This window comes from Crocodylus siamensis, chromosome 12 (genome assembly GCF_052110815.1).
Source record: "Crocodylus siamensis isolate JL-2025a chromosome 12, ASM5211081v1, whole genome shotgun sequence".
NCBI classification, from domain to species: domain Eukaryota; kingdom Metazoa; phylum Chordata; order Crocodylia; family Crocodylidae; genus Crocodylus; species Crocodylus siamensis.
This window is the reverse complement of record NC_143406.1, coordinates 9,057,613-9,078,409: the sequence shown is the minus strand read 5'-3', so window position 1 is coordinate 9,078,409 and position 20,797 is coordinate 9,057,613. Positions and strand designations below refer to the sequence as shown.

General features: G+C 44.4%; 1 protein-coding gene across 9 annotated transcripts in view; it reads left to right on the top strand.

Moving 5' to 3' along the window:
* Positions 1–20,797, top strand: part of RERE (arginine-glutamic acid dipeptide repeats) — a 381,891-nt gene that overhangs the window by 221,221 nt on the left and 139,873 nt on the right. The window contains exon 1 of one of the 9 annotated variants that reach the window (XM_090023245.1): positions 13,257–13,454. The exons of 7 other annotated variants lie outside the window; for them this stretch is intronic. In XM_090023245.1, coding sequence (XP_089879371.1) covers positions 13,429–13,454 — 26 coding nt within the window. In that variant the 5' untranslated portion in view covers positions 13,257–13,428. Of the gene's footprint in view, positions 1–13,256; positions 13,455–15,979; positions 16,046–20,797 lie in introns of those variants that run through there. One more of the 9 variants, XM_090023244.1, reaches the window with a different exon arrangement.

Here is a 20,797-nt window from a genome sequence, read left to right as displayed (position 1 = left end):
AGCCAGGGGGAGCTCTGGGCTCCCCCAGGTGCCAGTCCCAGCCCTGAAGCCTGGGGCCGGAATAATGTTCCCTCCTCTGCAGCTCTTTGCTAGCCCCCTGCCCCAATTAGCCAATCGGGGCAGGGGCCTGGGAAACAGCTGTGGGCTAGGGAGCTCTTTCCCAGTTACTTGGCCCGGTCTGCTGGTGAGCCAGCTGGCAGCAAATCCCTGGCTGTGTGGGGAATCCTTGCCCAGTAGGGTGCTTGCTGCCATCTGCCCCACTGGCGGGATAGCTTCTGCCCAGCCCCTGCCTGAGCAGGGAAGGAAGAGCTCTGCAGTCCCAGCACTGCTCAGCTCCTCTGCTGTGGGGAGCCGACAGCCCTGAAGCACCGGGATGGCGGGGAGGGCAGAGAGGGACCTGGTCCCTGTGCTGATCAGCTTCCGGCTCCTGGGGGGAGCCGGGAGCTGAGCAGTGCCAGGACCAAGGCCCGTTGCTGGTGTGTCTGACTGGGAGCAAATTTGCTCCTGGTCAGCATCTACGCAAGCCCTACTATGCAGTATGTACTGCAAAATTAGTGTAGTATCTGTAGTATGTACTAGGTAACTGCACAGTAGACTGACTTACTTGTTCAGTAGTTTATGCACATAGTTACACGGTGATGATTTACTGTGCAGTAGATTAGTCCAGTGGTTCCCAACCTTTTTTAAAGCGTGGACCAACAACCTCTGGATTAGTTTACTGCATGGTAAAGCTTCTTGTGGAGACACATCCACTGGGAGGGGATTAAATAGCAGCCTTCAATTACCTGAAGGGGGTTCCAAAGAGATGGGAGCTGGACTATTTTCAGTGGTGACAAGTGACAGAACAAGGAGCAATGGAGTCAAGTTGCAGCAAGGGAAGTTTAGGTTAGCTATTTGGAAAAATGTTCTCCTGATGAAGGTAGGAAAGCAGTGGAGCAGGTTATCCAGGGAGGTGGTGAAATCTCCATCCTCAGGAGGTTGGACTAGATGATCGTCTGAGGTCTCTTCCAACCTTAATTTTCTATAGTTTTTCAGCAGAAAGCATGAGTGTAAGCACCCAAGTACTTCATATTGTGTTCGTGGAGTATAATAACACTGTGATAATTCCAGCAGAACTAGACTCCGGCACAGTAACATGACAACTGGCACAGCTTGCTCTTCTGCTACCACAGCTAAGCTGTCAAGAGTTTGGAGAGGAAGTTTTACATCCAATCTCCCTGACTCATGTGACCACTGAAGCCCGTTAAGGAGGCACACACTGCCTTCTGCGCGACAAGATAGCACAACACTGGGAGCAATGCTGCCAGGAAGTTTTTAAGCATCTCCCCCCATCCTCTTTGCTCAGATTTCTAGCAGCAGTCCCCTATCTGGAACAAGTACACAGGATGGCACAAAGGGGAAGTGACTGGCAGGAAAAAAATACCAAGATCATAACCTTTAATTTCCCCTTTTGTCATGCTGGTTATGGCAGATGGATGGACCACATCCTTATTTCCTCCAGAAGTCACAAAGTATGCACCCATATGAAAACTAGCAAGAAGAGAATAAGTAGAGACAAAATGTGCTGGGTCCCTGAATACATCAGGTTCCCATCTTTCCTAAAACCTCTGTTTTTAAAATGTATTGGTTCTCTGTAGGCTTGGTACTTGCCACTTTGTTCCAAGATGCCCAACAATGTTGTGAAAAACACCATTTCATGTCACAAGATCATTGCCATCTGATTGCATGAAAAATTCTGGTTTCCAAGTACAGTCCAGACTTCTACACAGTTTGCAAAGCCTAGGCCAGCTTTAAAGAAGGAGAAACGTAAACTGTAATAGATGAACCCCATAAACTTGTGAGATTGAAATGCAGGCTGTACATTCAAAGAGGTAGCAGGGAGGGGGGAGAGATCAGTTGATATACCATGAAGGAAGCGGCAAGTAACATAGCAGAACTGGACATAAACAGTGGCACATTTTAACCGCATGCTGGTGAGAATAGCAAGTCACAGTCTACTATTACCAAAGAATGTGCTTTTATATACCCACACATCTAGCTGAATTCTAAAGAGAAATGATGCATGTGTTTGTCACGCTGAGTTGTCACTAGTAACCTCTATGCTCCAATTCAAAGCAAGTTCCCCCCCCGGCTGCCCCTTTGGACTTACGATTTTGGCATCTCAGAAATAAATTTATTTGTAGGAGTGAGCAGGAAGCAGGCACTAAATTCAGGGCAGAGGAACACTAGCAAGTGCCCATGAGTTAACCTTGGGTGCAAACTTACAGTACATCAGTTTTGATTCCCTTGTTCCCATTACAGTTATGCAGTTTGCATCACATGCCCAAGTGCCTCTGATTTTTGTCCCATTATGTTTAATTCAGCAGCAAATCGGAAGCTACAGATTAAAATCTCAGTTTGCGCTTAAGCTTTTTTTGAAACCATGCACTAAGTATTGGAAATATCACAGAATTACAGGAAGATAAGTTTGGAAGAGACCTCAGGAGGTCATCTAGCAGGACTATCCCCAAGTAGATCATCCCAGCCAAGGCTTTGTCTAGTACTGGCTAAAAAACCTCTGAGGATAGTGATTTCACTACCTCCCTGGATAGACTGTTCCACTGCTTTCCTACCCTCTGCAGGAAAAAGTTTTTCTTAATATCTAACCCAGGCTTCCCTTGCTGCAACTTGAGCCCATTGCTCCTTGTTCTGTCATCTTGTCACCACTGAGAACAGCCCAGCTTCATCCTCTTTGGAACCACCCTGGAGATAGTTGAAGGCTGCTATCAAATCCCCCTTTTAGTTTTCTCTTCTGCAGACTAAATAAACCCAGTTCCCTCAGCCTTTCCTCATCAGTCATGTGCCCCAGCCCACTCACCATTTTTGTTGCCCTCTTCTGGACTCTCTCCACCCTGTCCACATCCTTTCTGTAGTGGGGGCCCCGAATTGAACTTAGTACTCCAGATGTGGCCTCACCAGTGCTGAATAGAGGGGAATTATCACTTCCCTCAATCTGCTGGCAACGTTCCTACTAATGCAACCCAGGATGCCATTAGGTCTTTTGGCAACAAGGGCACACTGCAGGCTCATATCCAGCTTATTGTCCACTGTAACCCCCAGGTCCTTTTGTGCAGAGCTGCTGCTTAGCCAGTCAGTCCCAAGCCTATACCGGTGCATGGGATTGTTTTGTCCTAAGTGCAGGATTTTGCACTTATCCTTATTGAACCTCATGAGATTTCTTTTGGTCCAGTCCTCCGATTTGTTGAGGTCTCTGTGAATCCTAGCCCTAGCTTCTAGCATATCTACTACTCCTCCCCATCTTGGTGTCATGTGCAAACTTGCTGAGGGTGCACTCCATCCCATCTTCTAGATCCTTGATGAAGATGTTCAACAAAACTAGCCCCAGGATGACCCCTAGGGCACTCCACTTGATACTGGCTGCCCACTAGACACCGAGCAATTGATTACTACCCTTTGAGCCCAACAATCCAGCCAGTTTTCTTTCCTCCTTAGAGTCTGTTCATCCAACTCATATTTCCTCAGCTTGCTTGCAAGCAGGTGGTGGGAGATGGTATCAAAAGCCTTGCTGAAGTCAAGTTGTATCATGTCCACTGCTCCCCCCCGTATCCATGGAGCCAGTCATCTCATCATAGAAGGCAGTCAGATTAGTCGAGCATGACTTGCCCTAGATGAATCTATGCTGACTGTTCCTAATCATCATCATCTCCAAGGGTGTAGAAGTGGATTCCTTGAGGACCTATTCCATGATTTTTCCAGGGACTGAGGTGAAGCTGAACAGTCTGTAGTTCACCAGATCCTCTTCCTTCCCTTTCTTAATGCATGTAAATACAGTATTTGCCATTTTCCAGTCATCTGGGGCCTTCCCCAAGTGCCACGAGTTTTCAAAGATGATGGCTAGTGACTGCAATCACATCAGCGATTTCCTTCTGCACCCTGAGGTGCTTCACATCCAGTCCCAGGGACTTGTACATGTCCAGCTTTTCTAAATACTCCCTAACCTGTCCTTTTGCCACTGTTAGGTGCCTGCCTCCTTCCTGAACTGTGCTGTCAGGTGCAGTAGTCTGGGAGTTGACCTTGCTGTGAAGTCTAAGTTGAAAAAGGAATAGTATTTTAGCCTTTTCCACATCACCTGTCACTAGGTTGCCTCCCACACGTAATAAGGGACCTGCGCTTTCCCTGATATTCCTCTTGTTGCTGACATACTTGTAGAAACCCTACTCGTTACCCTTCATGTCCCTTGCTAGCTGCAACTCCAGTTGCACTTGGACCTGCCTGATTTCATCCCTGTATGCCCGAGCAGTACTCTTATACTCCTGCCTTGTGGTCTGTCCAAGTTTCCACTTCCTTTTTTGTGTTTTAGCTCATTGAAGAGTTCTCTGCTAAGCCAAGCTTGTCTTCTGCTATACTTGCTAATCGTCTCGTGCAGTGAGAGAGTTTATTCCTGTGCCCTTAAAAAGTGTGGTGGAGGGGGACAGCACAGGGCCTTGAACTCCTAATTTCTGGGCTGCTAGCCTTTTGCCCTAGCTCCTGCCCCACTCATGACAGCCTGATCTAGACATGTGCCCACTTGTCCTTTGGGAACTGAACAAGTCATGTTGTTGCACAGTCCTCCAAATGGCAGCTGAGGGGTAACCTGTCTGGGGTTGTCCACTACTGTAGTATATGGTTGGGGCTGGATTTGAATAGGAGTTCATGAAAGGCTGTGCTCTCTTGTCTTTCTCCAGAATCACTGAATGCTTCATTAAAATAGAAATCAGCCACACAAAAAGGAGATAACCCTTTCACTGCTTTAACCTTCCTGTATTTTTGTCTACTGTGTTAACTGAGTGAAAGCAGATTAGGGATCTGTTGGAGAACCAGTTTCCAGAAAAGGGTTAAGATGATATAGATACATATATATATTTTAGCATTAAAATATTAATTCCTGCAACTTTTGATTAACATAATCCAATGCTGAGGTAAAGCCCCTTGGAGATCAGGAGTGCATGACTCGAAGGCTTTGACTCTTTCTGGCCTTTTCTTTTCTTGGGAAACAAGTGTGCTAACTTGTCCTAGTTAATAGTAGGTAACAAATACAAGCTAAAATCGTAGTAAAGACGTCCATTGGTAAGTCAGGTTAAGGGCTATGAAGAGGTTCAGTGTATACCTCAGTCTGGTGGGAAAACTGGAGTTTTTCCTTGTGTTAACTGCCATAAGTTAATTAAAAACAGTAAAGAATATACCTTCCCCGTCCCCCCACCCCCCCAGTGAAGTCAGCAGCAAGTAAAATGAAAAGAAATGTTTTGGAGCTGTTCTTTCTTCCTTCTTTCACTCATGCTACAGTATAACCTCATAAACCTGGAAAAAATTTGGAATTCTTGAAAATCTGACACTTAACCCCCCCACCCCCCCCAAAAAAAAAAAAAACAACCCACAACAACAAACAAACAACAAAACACCCCAAAACATTACACTGGGGAGTAATGGCAGCTGGAGCAGCAGAGAGGAAAGCTTGCATGTGGCGGTTACTGCTGCCATTCACCGCCCTGTGTCACCACTCCGCGTGCGGTGGCTGCTGCGGGACTGGCCGCCTGTTCAGTTTCAAAAATCCAGAGTTTTCACATTTCTGGCAGGTGCTCGGTCCTAAGCGTGCCGGATTTATGGGGTTATACTGTAGTCGTAAAGTTCAGTTAAGTGGCAGGGCCCTGCAGCGTTCACTGACACATTCCTTTCTGAAGTGATTCAGATAGAAGGGCACTGCCCTGCAAGTGGCAGAGACTGGGTGGTGCTTTCTTCTGGTGAACCTGGGCAACGGAGAAACTGCATAAATTCAAGCAGATCTCCAGGGAAAGGTGCATGAGGAGGAAGGACTTGAAGCAAATTGGGTAGTTTTTTTGTATCGCTGATGTGTGCATGTTTGGTCATGCAGGTAAAGGGCGAGGGAATCAAGCAATCTAACTTGTTTATTCTTGACTCTCCCACTGTCTTGGTGGTGTGATGACTGGAAAATCGCTTAGCATCTGTTTTCTTTTTTCTTCATTTGTAATGGATCCATATGCCTATCTCATAGGAGCACTGTGAGACTCCCAGGATGGTGTAAATCAGTGGTGCTCAACCTTTTAGCCCTATGTATAGGGTCTTTCCATGGGGTTGGTATTGTATCCAGTCCAGAGTGGCCCCACGAGTGCCCCAGACTGTCATTCAGCTTCCAGAGCCACGCCAATCGCCGCTGCTGCTGCCCTTCTCCTGCCATCAGATTTTCAGACCCGTGAGGAGCTCCATGAGCCAGATGACAAAGCCTTGCAGCCTGAAGAGTGAACACCACTGGTGTAGATAATGAGTGACATGATTTCTATTCAGTTAGGTTTTTCAGTGGTCACCTTTCTGCACAGAACAAGCAGCAAAGTGTCCTTCATCTTGTTCCTCTGCCTGTCTGTCTCTGCTTCTGTTTGCTGCTTGTCATGGTATTGTATGCAAAGTTATATCAGCCACGCTAGTGCTTACTTGGAGGTAAATTGCTGATCAGGTAATTGATTCAGCTGGGACTTCTCAAGCTTTCTGGATTTGTCAATATGCTGTTCGTATTTCCTGTTTGGAATGCAGTTTACCTGTCACTTTAAAGTAGCTGGAGAATGTCACATCAGACTGAATTGCCCCTTTTAAGAAACACTGAAAGAACATGTTGAAGTTGTGTGGCATGTTTTAGGCAAAGAGATAAGAGGCCATCTCTTCCTTTCGGCACAGTCACGTCTGAAATAGCGTTCACTTCTGTGCACCTCGTAGCCAGAAATGAATTGACATCTTGATCTGGGGGTACCTGGATGGGGTGGCTTAATGAACGACTTGTGTTGAACGATGTGTCTAAAGACGAATTTGAATGAGGAAAGAGCTTTTGGACCTTTGAAAAGGGGGAAGTGGGTTGGGTAGAGCAGACATGCAGCTTTTCACTTCCTCTTGCTCCCTCAAGGGAGAGAAGAGTGGAGTGGAGGGCAAATATCTTGCATCTGAGGTGAGATGAGCAGTCTTGGGTTTTGAAGGAAGGTCTGAGTAAGCAGAGAGCGAAATGGTTTTAGAAGCTTTTCTGGGGGGTTCTTAACTCAGTGGCCACATTTCCGTGAGCGGTGGACTGCACAGTTGTTTCTGCACAGTCGGTCCCATCACTGCATGGCTTCTTTCCAGTGCTACTGCGCGGTAGGAATGAGCTACTACACAGTAGCATTGTCACGTTTAGTGCCCAGCAGTACTGCTGTGCAGTAGCAATGGGCTACAGCGCAGTACCATATCATGTAGATGTGCCCTAGGGGCGTGTGAAGCGGGTCCTGTTCAGTTCGGATTCAGATTTAGCCTGAATCGGGGACAGTGATTCAATTTGTTGATTTGGATTACTGTCCCTGATTTGGTTTGGCCGAATTCGGATCTGAAAATTTGATGCTGATTCAGAGAATCGGCGATTCGGACACAGAAAAAACTTTTAAAGCTGTGTCTGTATACCTTGAGGTAGCAAGCATGGCTTGTGAACACTGCGATGCTGGGGCACATGGAGCATCCCACAGGAGCACGGGAGGCCCTCCACATGCGTGGTGGCAAAACTGGAAGTGGACTAGAAGTACTCCCGGTCCGCTTCTGGGTCTGCCAGGGAGCATGCTGGCCCCCCCCCGACCCCTTGGCTTGGCAACTGGCTGCAGGGGGACCACCCCCACCCCCCCCAGACCCACGAGGCACCAGTCACTGAGCCAGAGTGGTGCAGGACAGCCCCTGTGTGCTCCCTTGTGGACCGAGAAGTGGATGGGAAGTGCTTCTGGTCCACTTCCAGGTCTGCTGCCGAGTGCGCTGGCGATTCCCCCATGTTTCTGTGGGGCGCTCCATGCGCGCCAGCATCACAGCATTCACAAGCCCCTGCTACCTAGAGGTAAGTAGAAAAGACATTTAAAGCCGTCTCTATGTCCGAATCTTTTCAAATCTCTCTGAATCGGTTCAGAGGGTTCTGATTCGATTCAGAGAGATTGAAGGGTCCTCTGATTTGATTCGGAGATTTGGCCACCAAATCAGGCCGGATCGAATCGGGGACTGAAGCTTCTCACAGCCCTAATGCGCCCAGTTTGAGATGAACTGTAAAAACATTGCTAAGTGGTTTTGTTACTTACTGAACAATATGTCTGTGAGCTAATGCATATTCACTGTATATGTATTAATTTAAATGTAATTATGTCCCCTGCAGCAGAAAAGCAGGTGTGGCTTTGGAGTATCTCAGCAGCCTTGAATACATTTGTTTAATTTCCACATGATAAGGATACAATCACAAAGCAGAGAGATGGAGTGGAATAAAATAAATACAGTGTGTGTAGGGGGGTGACTTTTGTGGAAAAATTTGTTCCTAATTCAGCACAAACGCAACCCTTTGGGATTCAGGCAGTGCAGGCTGAAAGCACTAGTTTATTTTCCTGATGATGACACTTTTTCCTTCTTATTTATCTAAAGCTTTTACACTGTCACCCATCAGAATATATTTTGCTTGAAGGATTCTCAAATGCTTTTAGTAGTAGCGAGACTTGTAGCGAACTTCGGGAAGCTTCTGCCTCTCCTCCCTTCTCTGCTTGCCATAGTGTTACACTTCTCTATTTTGGGGTTGTCAGAGATGAGCAGAGCATCAGTTGGAGGTAATTTTAAGTGTCTGTGTGTGTGTCTATGTCCTTCCTGTTAGGGCAGAAAGAGTTTGTTAGAAGTGTTTATAGTGTTTTCTTGAAAAAATACACGAGTTTCCAAGATACAGAAGACAGGTAAGTGTTGCCTTAGTCTCTCTCCAAAATACAGAGGAAGACAAGTAATATCTTTTATTGGGTCAGTTTTATAGTTGGGAAAAAACCCTTTTGGGCACAAATGTTCTTTCAAAGGAGACTGCCTGTGAACCTGGTTCAATAAAAGACATCAAACAAATCTTGCTTCACTTATGTTCCCACCGTAGCTACAGCGCTCTTGCAACACCATTACTTTCGCTATAGAAATAGAAGTTTCTGACTCCAGACCCAGTTTGGTGGTGTGCATAGGAGTGTAGCTTGCCTGGGCTATTCGGATGCATGGGTTGGGGTTTTCAAAGGAGCTGAAGGTAGGCTGCCAACCAGACCTCATGGACTTTCATGCCACCTGGGTGGATGCATTAGGGCATTTCATTAGCAGAACATCTCCAGCCTTGACTAGGGCACATCATCACAGTTGAACTATCTTAGTGTGAAACGATAGTGGAATAGAAATTATGAAGGAGTTATGGTTGAGATTTTTTTTTAAAAACTAGGTAGCCAGCTAAATGCTAGTACTCAGTTTGTGATGATGCTAATTTAATTGTACGGATTTGTCTTTAAATAAAAAGGGTAGCTAAAATACTCCATGAATAGCACGCAAGCTTATATTTTACATCAATATTATTTTGTTGATAGAATACGCCTCATCTGCAAGATTCCTCCTGGCTGATCGTGCCATCTGAATGGCTCATAAGAGAGGAATCAAACTCATTTTGTTTGTAAATATATAGAAATAAAATCAGCGGTTTTGAACTATGACTCATAAACGGGATTCTTAGGGAGCTGGTTTTTAACACCTGCTATGTTTAAAATAACATTAAAAGTGCTAGTTGAGACGGCCACAAAGCAATACTTCATTATTCCTTTGTCTTCATCTTTAATTCACTTTGTGTCTGGTTATTACTGAGGGCTCCAAATAAGGTCTGATCCTGTACGTATTACAGTGTCTAATGCAGTGGAAGGTCTGAAGGGTGAAATTATCACCTTAGCTCTTAATTTACTTGCCTTTGTGCTTTGGATCAAAGCTTCAAAATGAGCTTTCATATTGTGTGCGTGTTTAGCAAAGCTTAGTGACAATTTACACCACATAAAGTGCAACAGAACCGTCAACAGATAAATCATGTGGCATTTGTAAAAAAAAAAAAAAAAAAAAAAAAAAAAGAAATATTGAAATGGGAAATTAAATATGGCGCAGAAGATGCATAGGGAAGGTTATACCTGTTTGAGTGAGTACTTGGACACAGTACCACCTTTCAGATTACGGCAAATGATCTTGTTCTTTGTGCTGTACAGAGAAAACACTCCCAAATGGTGTGGCATACCCTTGCCTCCCCAAGGTAGTAAATTGTGCTTTTCAAGTTAGCATTGCCATCAGTCAGCCTTTGCCTTTTATGCCCTCTGCCAGCACCGTGTTATATTTTGTATTCTTGCATCTCCTCCTCTCCGCCAGGTGCTTGAGGTGTGCATGTGTAACTGGTTTGGTCATACACTTAGTTGTGGGTCTGGAATAGGGACAAGCTATTGGAAACTGTAATGTTGTGGTAACACTGTCCAAAGTACTGTTCCTTGTTAAAGCAGTGATTGTCAATTGAGGGGCTGTGGGATCTTGTTAAGGGTGTGGCAGAAAATTAAGTGTGTGAACATCTACTTGTGATTCAGAAGATAAACCCAGAAATTTCCAACAGGAATCCATAGGGCGAGGCGCATTCTGACCTGTTGTCTTTCTGAGTTCTTTGCTACAGACAGCTTTTTTCCATAGTCAAAAAATGAGTGAAAGCTGGCATTTCTCAGGAGGTGTCTTGAGTATTAACAAGGATGAGGACCACAGTGTTAGAACAATGATAATGATCATTGCTTGCATTAGAAGGCCCTGGATTACTTTAAAGCTGATAATTTGGATACCATAATGATGGGTTCATTATAAAACCTTGCATTGATAAATACAAATATTATTAATTGCTTACTCATGGGCTCTGTATATTCAAAATGTCATTCAGACGTGAGCTAGTTTAGTCATGATGGTAAATCACCTCAGTGTTTCCATGCCTCAGTTTTCCCTTCTACAAAATGGACAATAATATGAGTGTCCTCAAACTTTTTATCTTGTCACAGTGCTGGGCATTGGACTAAAGGGCTGTGCTGTATGTTTGTTTTATCCTTAGAGGAATTGAACTTCTGTCCTGTACTGAGAGGAACTGTTACCCAGATATAGCAACTTGCTAAAAATGGCTACTGGAAAAACATCCTGCAAGAAAAGTTGGGGAATGGCTGAGAGGAATTTGTTTGGTTTAGTGGTCTTTAGGAGCTGTATTTTAAAGCAGCCAGCTGGGAGATTGTGATGGGGGACATTATGTGATAATCCCGTGCTAGTCTGTATCTGTGAAATTTCCCCCAAATTATCTTGTTTTAAATATGAATTGCATTTCTGTTGTGCAATTTCAAATCTCATGATTTTATTTCATATAAATGAGTCGCTGGGATATGTCTTAACAGTAATTGAAGTGCTTAACAGGAGACTATGCAATAGTTTAATTAGTTTTGATCCTGTTCTGTTATATTCCTGGAATCCTTTAATAAACAAACAAAAAGCCCATTAACAATTGGTTTGCTAGCCATTTAGCAAATGTTCTTTTATCATGTTCATTCTGTTTTCAGCAGAGCTGAAGCACAAACCGGTTCCTCATTTCCTGTATTTTAGACACTGCTCCAATTATTATAGCAATAAAATAATTCCTCCAGTTAAATGGGCATCAGCATCTTCAACTGCTGTCAACACAGCTCTGGTAATTGTGTTTAAGTGAAATCATTATTGCAGAGCCAGTAGAAAGGAGCATGGATGAACCTGGTGTAAATGTATTTTGGGATGGCTTTGTTTAAAAGATGAACCCCATACACATATAAAGTAGAGATGAATTTCACTATTGGGTTGTCACTTCAAGGCCATAATCCTTAATTTTGGGGTCTTAAAAAGGCCCTTCATAGTATTTTAATTTGAGATATGAAGTTGTCTCAAAGCTTTAGATACTTTTAAGTGATGAGGGCCTCTGGGAGTTACTTCATCTGTGACCCCCTTTGAAGATGTGTACTCATTTGAGGGTAAAAACTGCCACTAATTTCAGTAATGGAAGAGTGCAGTTGAAATGATGACACTGGGAGCAGTAAACACCCTGGGACAGAGGTTCAGATTCTTACAAAGTGAACTTGGCCCTATATCCTTCCAGGATTGATGCACAGTGAATTTTATGCACAACTCTGTGCAAGTCTTCTGGATAAGACCTTAGCTGAGATGCTTCTGCCTTGCATGGATGTTAAAAATCCAAAGGCTTTTGCTGGGGAAAACCTCTAAGAGAAAATGTCCTGGTCATCCTTTGTGGTTGTGTGGGATGCGGTATGTGCCTTATCTTCCTGGTTGCTGCCTTTAGGCCCCCGTTTTGTAATTCCGGGTTTTGTTTTTAAACTCTGCTTGGGTTCTTTTTGGTAGCCAAATGGAAAGGAAATGTCAAGGATGAAGTTAGCTTGAGAATTGAGAGAGAGAGGAGGAGGGAGGGAGTATTTTAAGAGATCTCAGCTCTAGTTATGAGTCTGCTACTACCCTGTTAACTTGTGTCTGTTGTCCCATCTGTAAAATGGGAATAATGCTTAAGCTTTGATTAAACAAGCAACTTAGGTAAAGGTATGGTTAAAGTGATGCAACATCCTGCCTCTTCTACATAGATGCAGGTATATTGATATGAAGGTATTTCATAAAGGGTTAGCTATTCCTGCACAGGGAGAATAATGGTAGTGGTACAAGCCTACAAGGAGGCACCTTTATATTAACATAGCCGTGCCCACGTCAGGCCTTTTACTGTTATATAACTGTTCTGGTTACAGAATCGGCCATTACCGGTAAAATTCAAGTTGGCACAATCACCTTTTGTAAAGGGGCTTGAGATGCTTATTATAAAGGTGATGGTGGCATGCAGAGATCTTTTAGAGTGCTGTCTAAAAGTACCTAGATGCTTACAGACTGACAAATAATGAAAAAGGCTTTAAAAGGCAGCTTGCTGCTTTTACTTCCTGGCAAATGGCTTGCGTATTAAAATGTTCGGAGGTGTCTGCCCTTTTTATGGGTCTTAACAGTGGCTGTCATTTGTATTCGAGACTTTCTGTTTAAAAAACAAAATTGCAATGCAAAGCTGTGGGTTTCCTAATCTTTGGTGAATTGTGCCACCATGTTATGGGTAAGCTGTAAAACAGATGCCGAAATGCAAACCCGTCGCCTTTTGGAATTGTTTTGTTCCCCGGCGTTGCCCGTCTCAGATCCCCTAGCCAAGGCCCCACTTCCCCGCACACTAGCTTGGTATGCAGAAGCTGCAGAGTCTGTTCACTGTGCTTTATTTACGGAAACAGCAGGGTTGAGATTGATTGCGTTGTAAGACAGTGTGTGGATGAGGGAGGGTCACAGCACATGCTCAGTCCTGTCAGTCCGAGGGCGAAGTTTCTGCGTTGTGCGTGCAGGCTTAGGTCATAGCACAAGCTCAGTGAAAGCTCTCTGAGGTCTCTCAGACTGCATGTGCCTCCATTTTGAGTTGTTAGAGTGGAAAAAGGCAGAGTTTTAGCTGTAAGTAGAGGTTCAGGAATACATCTAAACCCACCAGAGCCTGTCATAGTCATGGATGATCCATTCAGCCCCTGCAGGTAGGCTACATCACTCTGGCCTCCCTAACCAGTGATGATTTTTGCTGCTATTTCTGACTTCTGCAATGTTTATGAAATCATTTCATTATTCTTGCATGTTCTTCAGAACCTTATAATCACGTCAGCCTCGCTGTGCAGCTGTATGTTTGGTGCATGAAAGCAGTGTATCTACTGGCTCAGGGATGCACGGACCTGAATGCTGAAGCTGTGCGGATCGGGGTTTTTTTTTTTTTTTTTTCCTTCCCTCCCCCCCTCCTGGTGCAGTTTTAATTTCACTTGCGCTCTCTGCACGCCAAGTCTGTGGCACGTCAGTAGGGAGCTGCAGAGCCAGTCTGCGGGTTGCAGCCTTGTCTATGTGGCTAGTAGGAAATGTTTGGGCCTGCAAGAGACTGTTTAGATAATGTTGCAGGGAGGGTCGTAGATCGGCAGCCATTGGTTGCCTTGAAGGTGGGTGGAACTTGTTTTGATTGAGAGCCTGTTTGCCTGGGCAAATGATACTTCTGATGCTATTTCTTCAAGTGTCTAAAAGCAAATAGCACAGTTCTGTGCGCCTGTCGCATTTGTGCGAAGCAGCCATGTCGGTCTCCAACGTGGGCTTGCTCTTTAGAAATCTTCATTAAGAGAAGTTTGTCATGTGTCAGTTTTGAGAGCTACACCCACATCTGCTGTACTGGGCTAATGAAATATTTGTGTAAGAATGCAGACCGGGGGAGAGGAGGGGCTGTATAAAATAACGCCACTTGTCCCTGCTTAATCAGATGCAGTAAATGCTTGATACCTGGTTTGGAGGTCTCCGTGCATGACTGGGCGGAGCGATGGGTGAGTTGTCATCAGTGGAAGTTGGGGGACATTGGGGTGTTCAGGGAAATGAGGGGAAGGGAACTCGATTCTGCAGTGCAGTCTTATTGGAGCACTACCTGAGCTGGTGCAGAGCTTGGTGCGGCGGGCAGCGTTGGTGTGATATGGACCTCTGGCTTGCCAGTTAGCTTGCAGGAATGATCACATCTGCAGAAGGACCGGTGCTTCATGGTGCTTTTTGGTTTGTGGTAACTTCTCTTTTCCAGTTGCTGTTTGCAAGCACTGTATTCTGGAGTGCCTGCATGGTTTGGGACAGGGGTAATTGCCTACGTGGCCATATACCTACGAGATGCCGCACTGACAGTTCACTGGCCTACCTGGAAGATAAGCGTGTGTGCAAACGCTGGCATTGCAACAGCGCTTAGTGCCTGGCTGCCGGTCTCACCAGAGGCCAGGGACCAAATGGGCTGTGAGTTGTCCTCTCATCCAGGCCAGATGAGTGCAGTGAGCACAGGAAGGCTTTGTTCCTTCCACCTCTCCTTGAACAGTGTCAGGGTGAAATGAAACAGTGAATGTTTAGTAATAGGTGGATATCGAGGATTTGTCAGTAACTGAGGTTGGTGTAGTGTTAGAAGCTACAGGACGCGCATGATTTTTGTCCATTCTTCTTGTTTGGCTGAGGACTCATCCTTAATCTGGGTGAAAAGTTTCATAGACATTAGGGCTGGAAGGGACCTCGCGAGATCATAGGGTCCAGCCCCCAAAAGTTGCTCTGGAAAGGTACTTCTGAAGCAGTGTCCACCTTGTGTGGACCTCTTGGTTAGCAGGAACCTAGCCTTACTGTCAGGGGGTACTTCCTTCAGGAGGAGTGAGGCAATTGCTTGCCCTGTCTGCATCCCTAGTTTTCATGCTATACCTATGCCATAGATAACAGAAGATTTTTGTCCAGGGTAGTCTTTCCAACGCCTTTCCTCATCACTTGCATTTAAAAACCAAAATGGGGTGTCTGGAAAGGTTCTGGGCTCTAGCGTGGAGCTGAAAGCTTGGCCATGTTTGTTTTTAAGGCGTATCAGGTTAATTTAAACGAGCAGAGGTGGAAGAAATGAAAACCCCTTTAGATCATAACAAAACATACTTGTCAAACAAAAATGTTGCATTTGGCAAAACAAAAATCTGCTGAGAATGGCATGCTGGTAATCCTCCTTTACGTAAGCACTTGCACGTGGCGGAGACCTCCATTAAGTTGGGCTTACCCAGATCCTGCAGTCAGAGGAGGCTCCTTGCGTTGGGTGCTCTACAAACACAGAATAAACTACTATTTATTTTTTTTAAAGAAGGAATGAATTGAATGCCTTTTGGGGCTATGGACAGAGGTGCCTGCTAATCCACTTCAAAAGCCAGGGGATCTGAGGAGTGTGCATCACCTGTTACAATACAACTGTTAGATTTGTGTGCTTTTGTAGAAATACAACTTAGCAAAATCAGGGTTTAGGTTGCAACAGTTCTCTTTTTATTCGTATCCTTTCCAGAAGTATACAGATGGACCAGTTATATCATAACACGTAATATCAACACTATATGTACTGATAGGTAGAATTGTCTCCATCTATACCCGGAGCCACCTATTGCTGATATATAATGCTCTCTATTCTTGTGTGTGATGCTGCACTGTTCTTTGGTTTCTCTGAGCCCTTGATTCATCCTTTGCTTCCTCCCCCACCACACAGATTTCTTCACTACCTTTCCTGTGGTGGTGATGATGGACTGCCATTTTGGGACAAGCAGCACTCCTGGTAGGTTTGTGGCTGTGAGTAGGAGTTGGTATGCTTTGGTTGGGCAAAGCTCGGGGCCGGTTTGGAAACTTTCAAGTTCCATCCCTGCCGCTGACTGTGTGTGTGGTTTAGACTGCCTCATTGGGATCTCTTGTTGCTTCTGCAAAAAGTGAGTAAAACCTGTCACATGGTGGGTTGTGATGCTGAACCTTCAGGTTGCAGAACTGCCGTAATGACTCAGCCAAGTTCAGGTCCCGTCCTGCTAGGTGCTGTTCAGACAGACAGTGCAGAACACTTTCTGCCCAAGGAGCAGTGCAGTGTGTGTTTGTGCAGTAGTTTGGAAAGATTAGCGTGTGAAAGGGAGAGTTTTTACTGAGCCCTAAAGATTTCATAGCTGAGTACAGTGGGTCTGTATTTTTTTTCCTGTTGTATGCCTTGGTTTATGAGGAGTTAGTGGCTGGTAAATCAGTAAGGTTATAGGTCCTTCCCCCCCCCCCCCCCCCCCCCCCCCCGCCCTCCCCTGCAGCTCTATATCTCAAAGTTGAAATTTGTTTTTAATTAAAAACCTTGTCCCTCCATGTCAGCATATCAGTGCCTGCAGTCATCCATGCTTTGCTTACGTCTCCTGTTCTTCAAGCCTTGCATCAATGTTGTCTGCCTTCTGACCAAGGGCTACAAAGCAAGACTGAGTGGTGTGGGCAGGGTCCTGAAGTGGTCAGAGGGTTTATATTGAAGAGATGCCAAACACCTCCACTCTCCCCACTATATTTGCTCAGTAGAAGCTGAACAGGTTACTTCTGAATCTGTTGCAGACTCTGCTGACCAGGTAAACTAGACCAGGCCTGCAAATGGGAGTTCACTTTCTTGTGCGGCACAACAGAAACGTCACGGTAGATCACCAGATCAGCCCTGTGAGCTACCCTGAGAAGTGGTACAGAGCTCGGCTCCTGCATCAGTGGCGGTTAGGCAGAGCGGGGACTGTAATGACTTGAATGAGTGATCAATCTTTTTAGTGAGGTGTACAGGGATGTTGACCTCTTAAAACTAGATTGATATAAGCCTGTTTATCCTGATACATCTGTGTCCATATTAGGGTGTTTTATACTCCTGTAGTGATTATTTTTTTTCTGAACCAATACAATTGCAACACTATAACAAAACTGTATGTATGCAAGCTGTTAAAGTGCACCAGGAATGTTCAGTGAAACCAGATCACTTTTTTCCAGTAATTCATCGGGATGACGGCATTTGGAATCCTCATTTTAAAGAAAATAAAATGAGTACTAACATTTGGAAAAAATAAAGGAAACTTCAGAGTAGCTCTTATTTGCCAGCAAAACATTAGCCACTAAATTAGTATCTCATTTAGTTTTAAATGCTGCTTAGTGTTTGTATTTCACTCATCTCTCACAATGGAAATGTGGCGATCAATTCTGTTTAGGACCAGACCAATTTTCAGCCCTCCGTATAAATCTAGCTCAGGAATAAACCCAATTTATATTCATATCCTTATTGATACCCCCGAAGATGAGGTCCTTGCCCTGCATGGTTCAGGAATCTTTCCAGCTGCTTGTCTTTTTAGAGAGCCCAACGGGAATGGTCTTTCTTCCATCTCCTTCATGTCCTGACTCCTGTAGCAGTCAACAGGATGGAACTTGCACTGAAGGCAAAACTGTCGACACAGGTTTGCCTGTTCCTGTTTTCAATTCAGGAGGTGCAGAAACTTCCATTTTGATTTTTTAATCTTGAAACATTTTAAATTTTAAAACCAGAGGTGCAATTCCTCACTTAAATGCAAATGTTCATGCACATAACAGCTGCTTCATTTTTTTTTTTATATAGTATCTGCTGTTAAAACAGGATATAAAATTCAGTTTGAAAAATGTCATAGACTTTTAATCAGCTTCACTTTCCTGTTGTATCCTGTGCATGAAGAGAAGAGAACTAATAATTCAGGAATCTCATGTCTGATGGCATAAAGTCATAACCAAATACACTGGTTGGAAGTTGAAACTAGACCAATTCAAAATGGGAAAACTGGATTAAATTTCAAAGTTATGGGAGTTAACTGTTGAAATAATTTTATCAAGTGTCTGTAGTGGCTTCCCCAGTCACTCAAAGCCTTTAAATGCAGGTAAAATTAAAAGGCAGTGGCCATATTTTATGGCCTTAGGCAGGAATTCCTGAGTAAGGTCTTATGGCCTGTATCATGCAGGAAGTCAAACTATACATTGATCATGATCCCTTTTTAACTTAAAATCTATTCATCCTTAAACTGTGTCACTTGGATTTCCAGATTTCTGATTGTTTTTGTTTTGAAAACTGTTAATAGATTAATAAAAATTGAGCATGGATAAAGACATTCCTAATCAGACTTAGGTCTTTACATTCCCACTCCCTGTCCTATCTATCCACGCTCAGACTTTTTTCACATTGAAAAGCTGAAGCCCAGTCAGCCCTGTTTTGTGGGGAGAAAATTAATTAAGTCTCCCTTTTAAATTAGAGCATTGTTATAAAAATATTTAAAACAACCCTATTGCTTCCTCCCAAGCCCTGCCATGGATGTTGCTTCAGAGTATTTGAACTTTTAAGGGCAGTGTTTAAGTACGGTGAGGCAGTTGTTGCTGTACAGCAACAAGTGTGTGTTGAGCTTTATAGGAAGAATGTGGGTGGTGTAGAGTATTTTGGGGGGCATAGAGGATGGCAAGAAACATGTGAGACTCTGTTTTTATAGAGGTTTAAAATTTAAAATGGAAAGAATACCATTCTAGTAAGTGTGTCTTGCCAGTGATATACCCACTATGTCTGTGGGTCCATAGAAACCTGTTGAAATCCAGCCACCCAGGTAGCAGGGAATGAGGATAATTATTCTCCCTTTCATGGGATCAGGCCTTCTGGAGACACAGAACCCCTTCCTCAGATTACTTATAAAAGTGCTTCTGAGGAACAATTTTTTTTTTGCCTGGAGAAGCAACCACTCACAGGAAACGATAGATGTTTTCAGAGCGTTTCCAAGGAGAGCATGTTCATCGCCCCTTCTCTGGATCAGTCTTCCCAGTCTTGTTCTTCATCACATTTAGCCCCAGTGATTAGTGGGGACCTGCTTAACTTGTGGCAAGACAAAACCATTTTCACGGCTGCTTGTGGCAGGAAGGGCTTATTTTGGGGGCATTTGCCAGCATCCCCCCCCCCCCCCCCCCCGGACGCAGATTAGCAGAGAAGCCCTGCCACTGCTGCAGTAAGTCTCAAGCTCATGAGAGTAGCTGCAGGATTGCTGTGTTGTCTAAGTATCATTGTAAGGATTAAGAGATCCTAAGACAGCATGTTATATAAATAATATGCTGGGATTTTTTGTTTTTGGGTTGATTTCCTGCGAAATCGTGACCGATGGAATATTTCCTGTGATTGTGGACACTGTCATGATCGCGGATACCGAGAAACTATGAATTACTATAAGCAGATCCCTAGTGATCGGGAATTGCCATACTCCATCATACTCTGTCCATTGAACTTACTGTCCAATGGAGACCAGCTCCAATACTTCAGTGAAAGGTAGATGAGATGCAGGAGTCAGCATTTTACAGAATAGCCTTGGCTGTAGAGGGAGCTTCTTGCTAATCCTGATTGACTTTCCTTGATTTGTATGTGGGAGCAGGGACATTTCTAACCCTCCTTAGCATGGGAAGCCCATTTATTTGAATAATTGTGGATGCACTCATCTGCATTAACAGCCAATTTGAGAGAGAGAGAAATACAGACTATATAACTGGTGGCAGTAAGTGGTACTTTTTACCCCCTTTTCCAGGCCATTAGTAAGTAACTTTAAATACCACATGCTCTAGTATGAAGCTACTGAGTACCCCTGAGTTCACTTTTGCTGCTTAAGACTGACCCTTTATTCCTCCCATGTTTTCTGTCACTTCAGCTGGTTTCTAGACTTTACTTCTCTTGCTTCTCTTGGATCCTTTGTTTCTCATATTGATAAAATCATCTGGACCCAACAGCTTGTACTTCCTCTCTCCCCAGAGACTTGAATGAGTTCTTTTCATCCTCTCCTCTCAATATTTTTCAGGGTGCGGTGATCCACTCCTTCCCAGGCCGCAACCATTTTAAATTAGCTTTCTGAAACTTTTCCCATGTGTGGTGTGATGTCTTGGCTTACTGCCGTGCCCACGTAGCACTGGAGAGTGGCTTGTGGTAGGCAGGTTTCTAACAACATTCCCGGAGACCTCCCAAGAGGAACCAGTAGACTCTTGGAGAGGCACACTGAGCCTTTTTGAAGCCCCTTTTCTGCTTAAGCTTTAATTTGCTTAATTATAGATCATCTCAGCACACAGAGATCAGGGAGGATTCTGTCAGACAGGAGATCAACTTAATCTTCAGAGACAGCCAAGATTGCTGTTTTGAAAATGGTTTTGGTTCTTTCAAGACGCACGTTTTTATTAACCGAAAAGCTTATAACCACTTTTGGCTAGTGGCACAGTTCCAGGGAGCCAGTGGCACAAGTTCTTTGGCACGATACGTGTTGCAGAGGAGAAGGTCCCTGCGTGCATGGTGACAAAGGTGCGTATTGAGTATGAGATGAAGGTTGTAGTCCCTCTGAGATCACCACCTCTCCATGGATGTAATTCGGTGTAATAGGCGTATGATTGATTGTGTACTGTGCTTTTATTCAGAGGAGACCGGGCATGTCCCTGTAGCAAGCAGCATGCCTGTGACTTGGCCTCCAAGATCAGCCTCGTATATTTCCTCTCCTTCCTTCCGAAAGTCAAA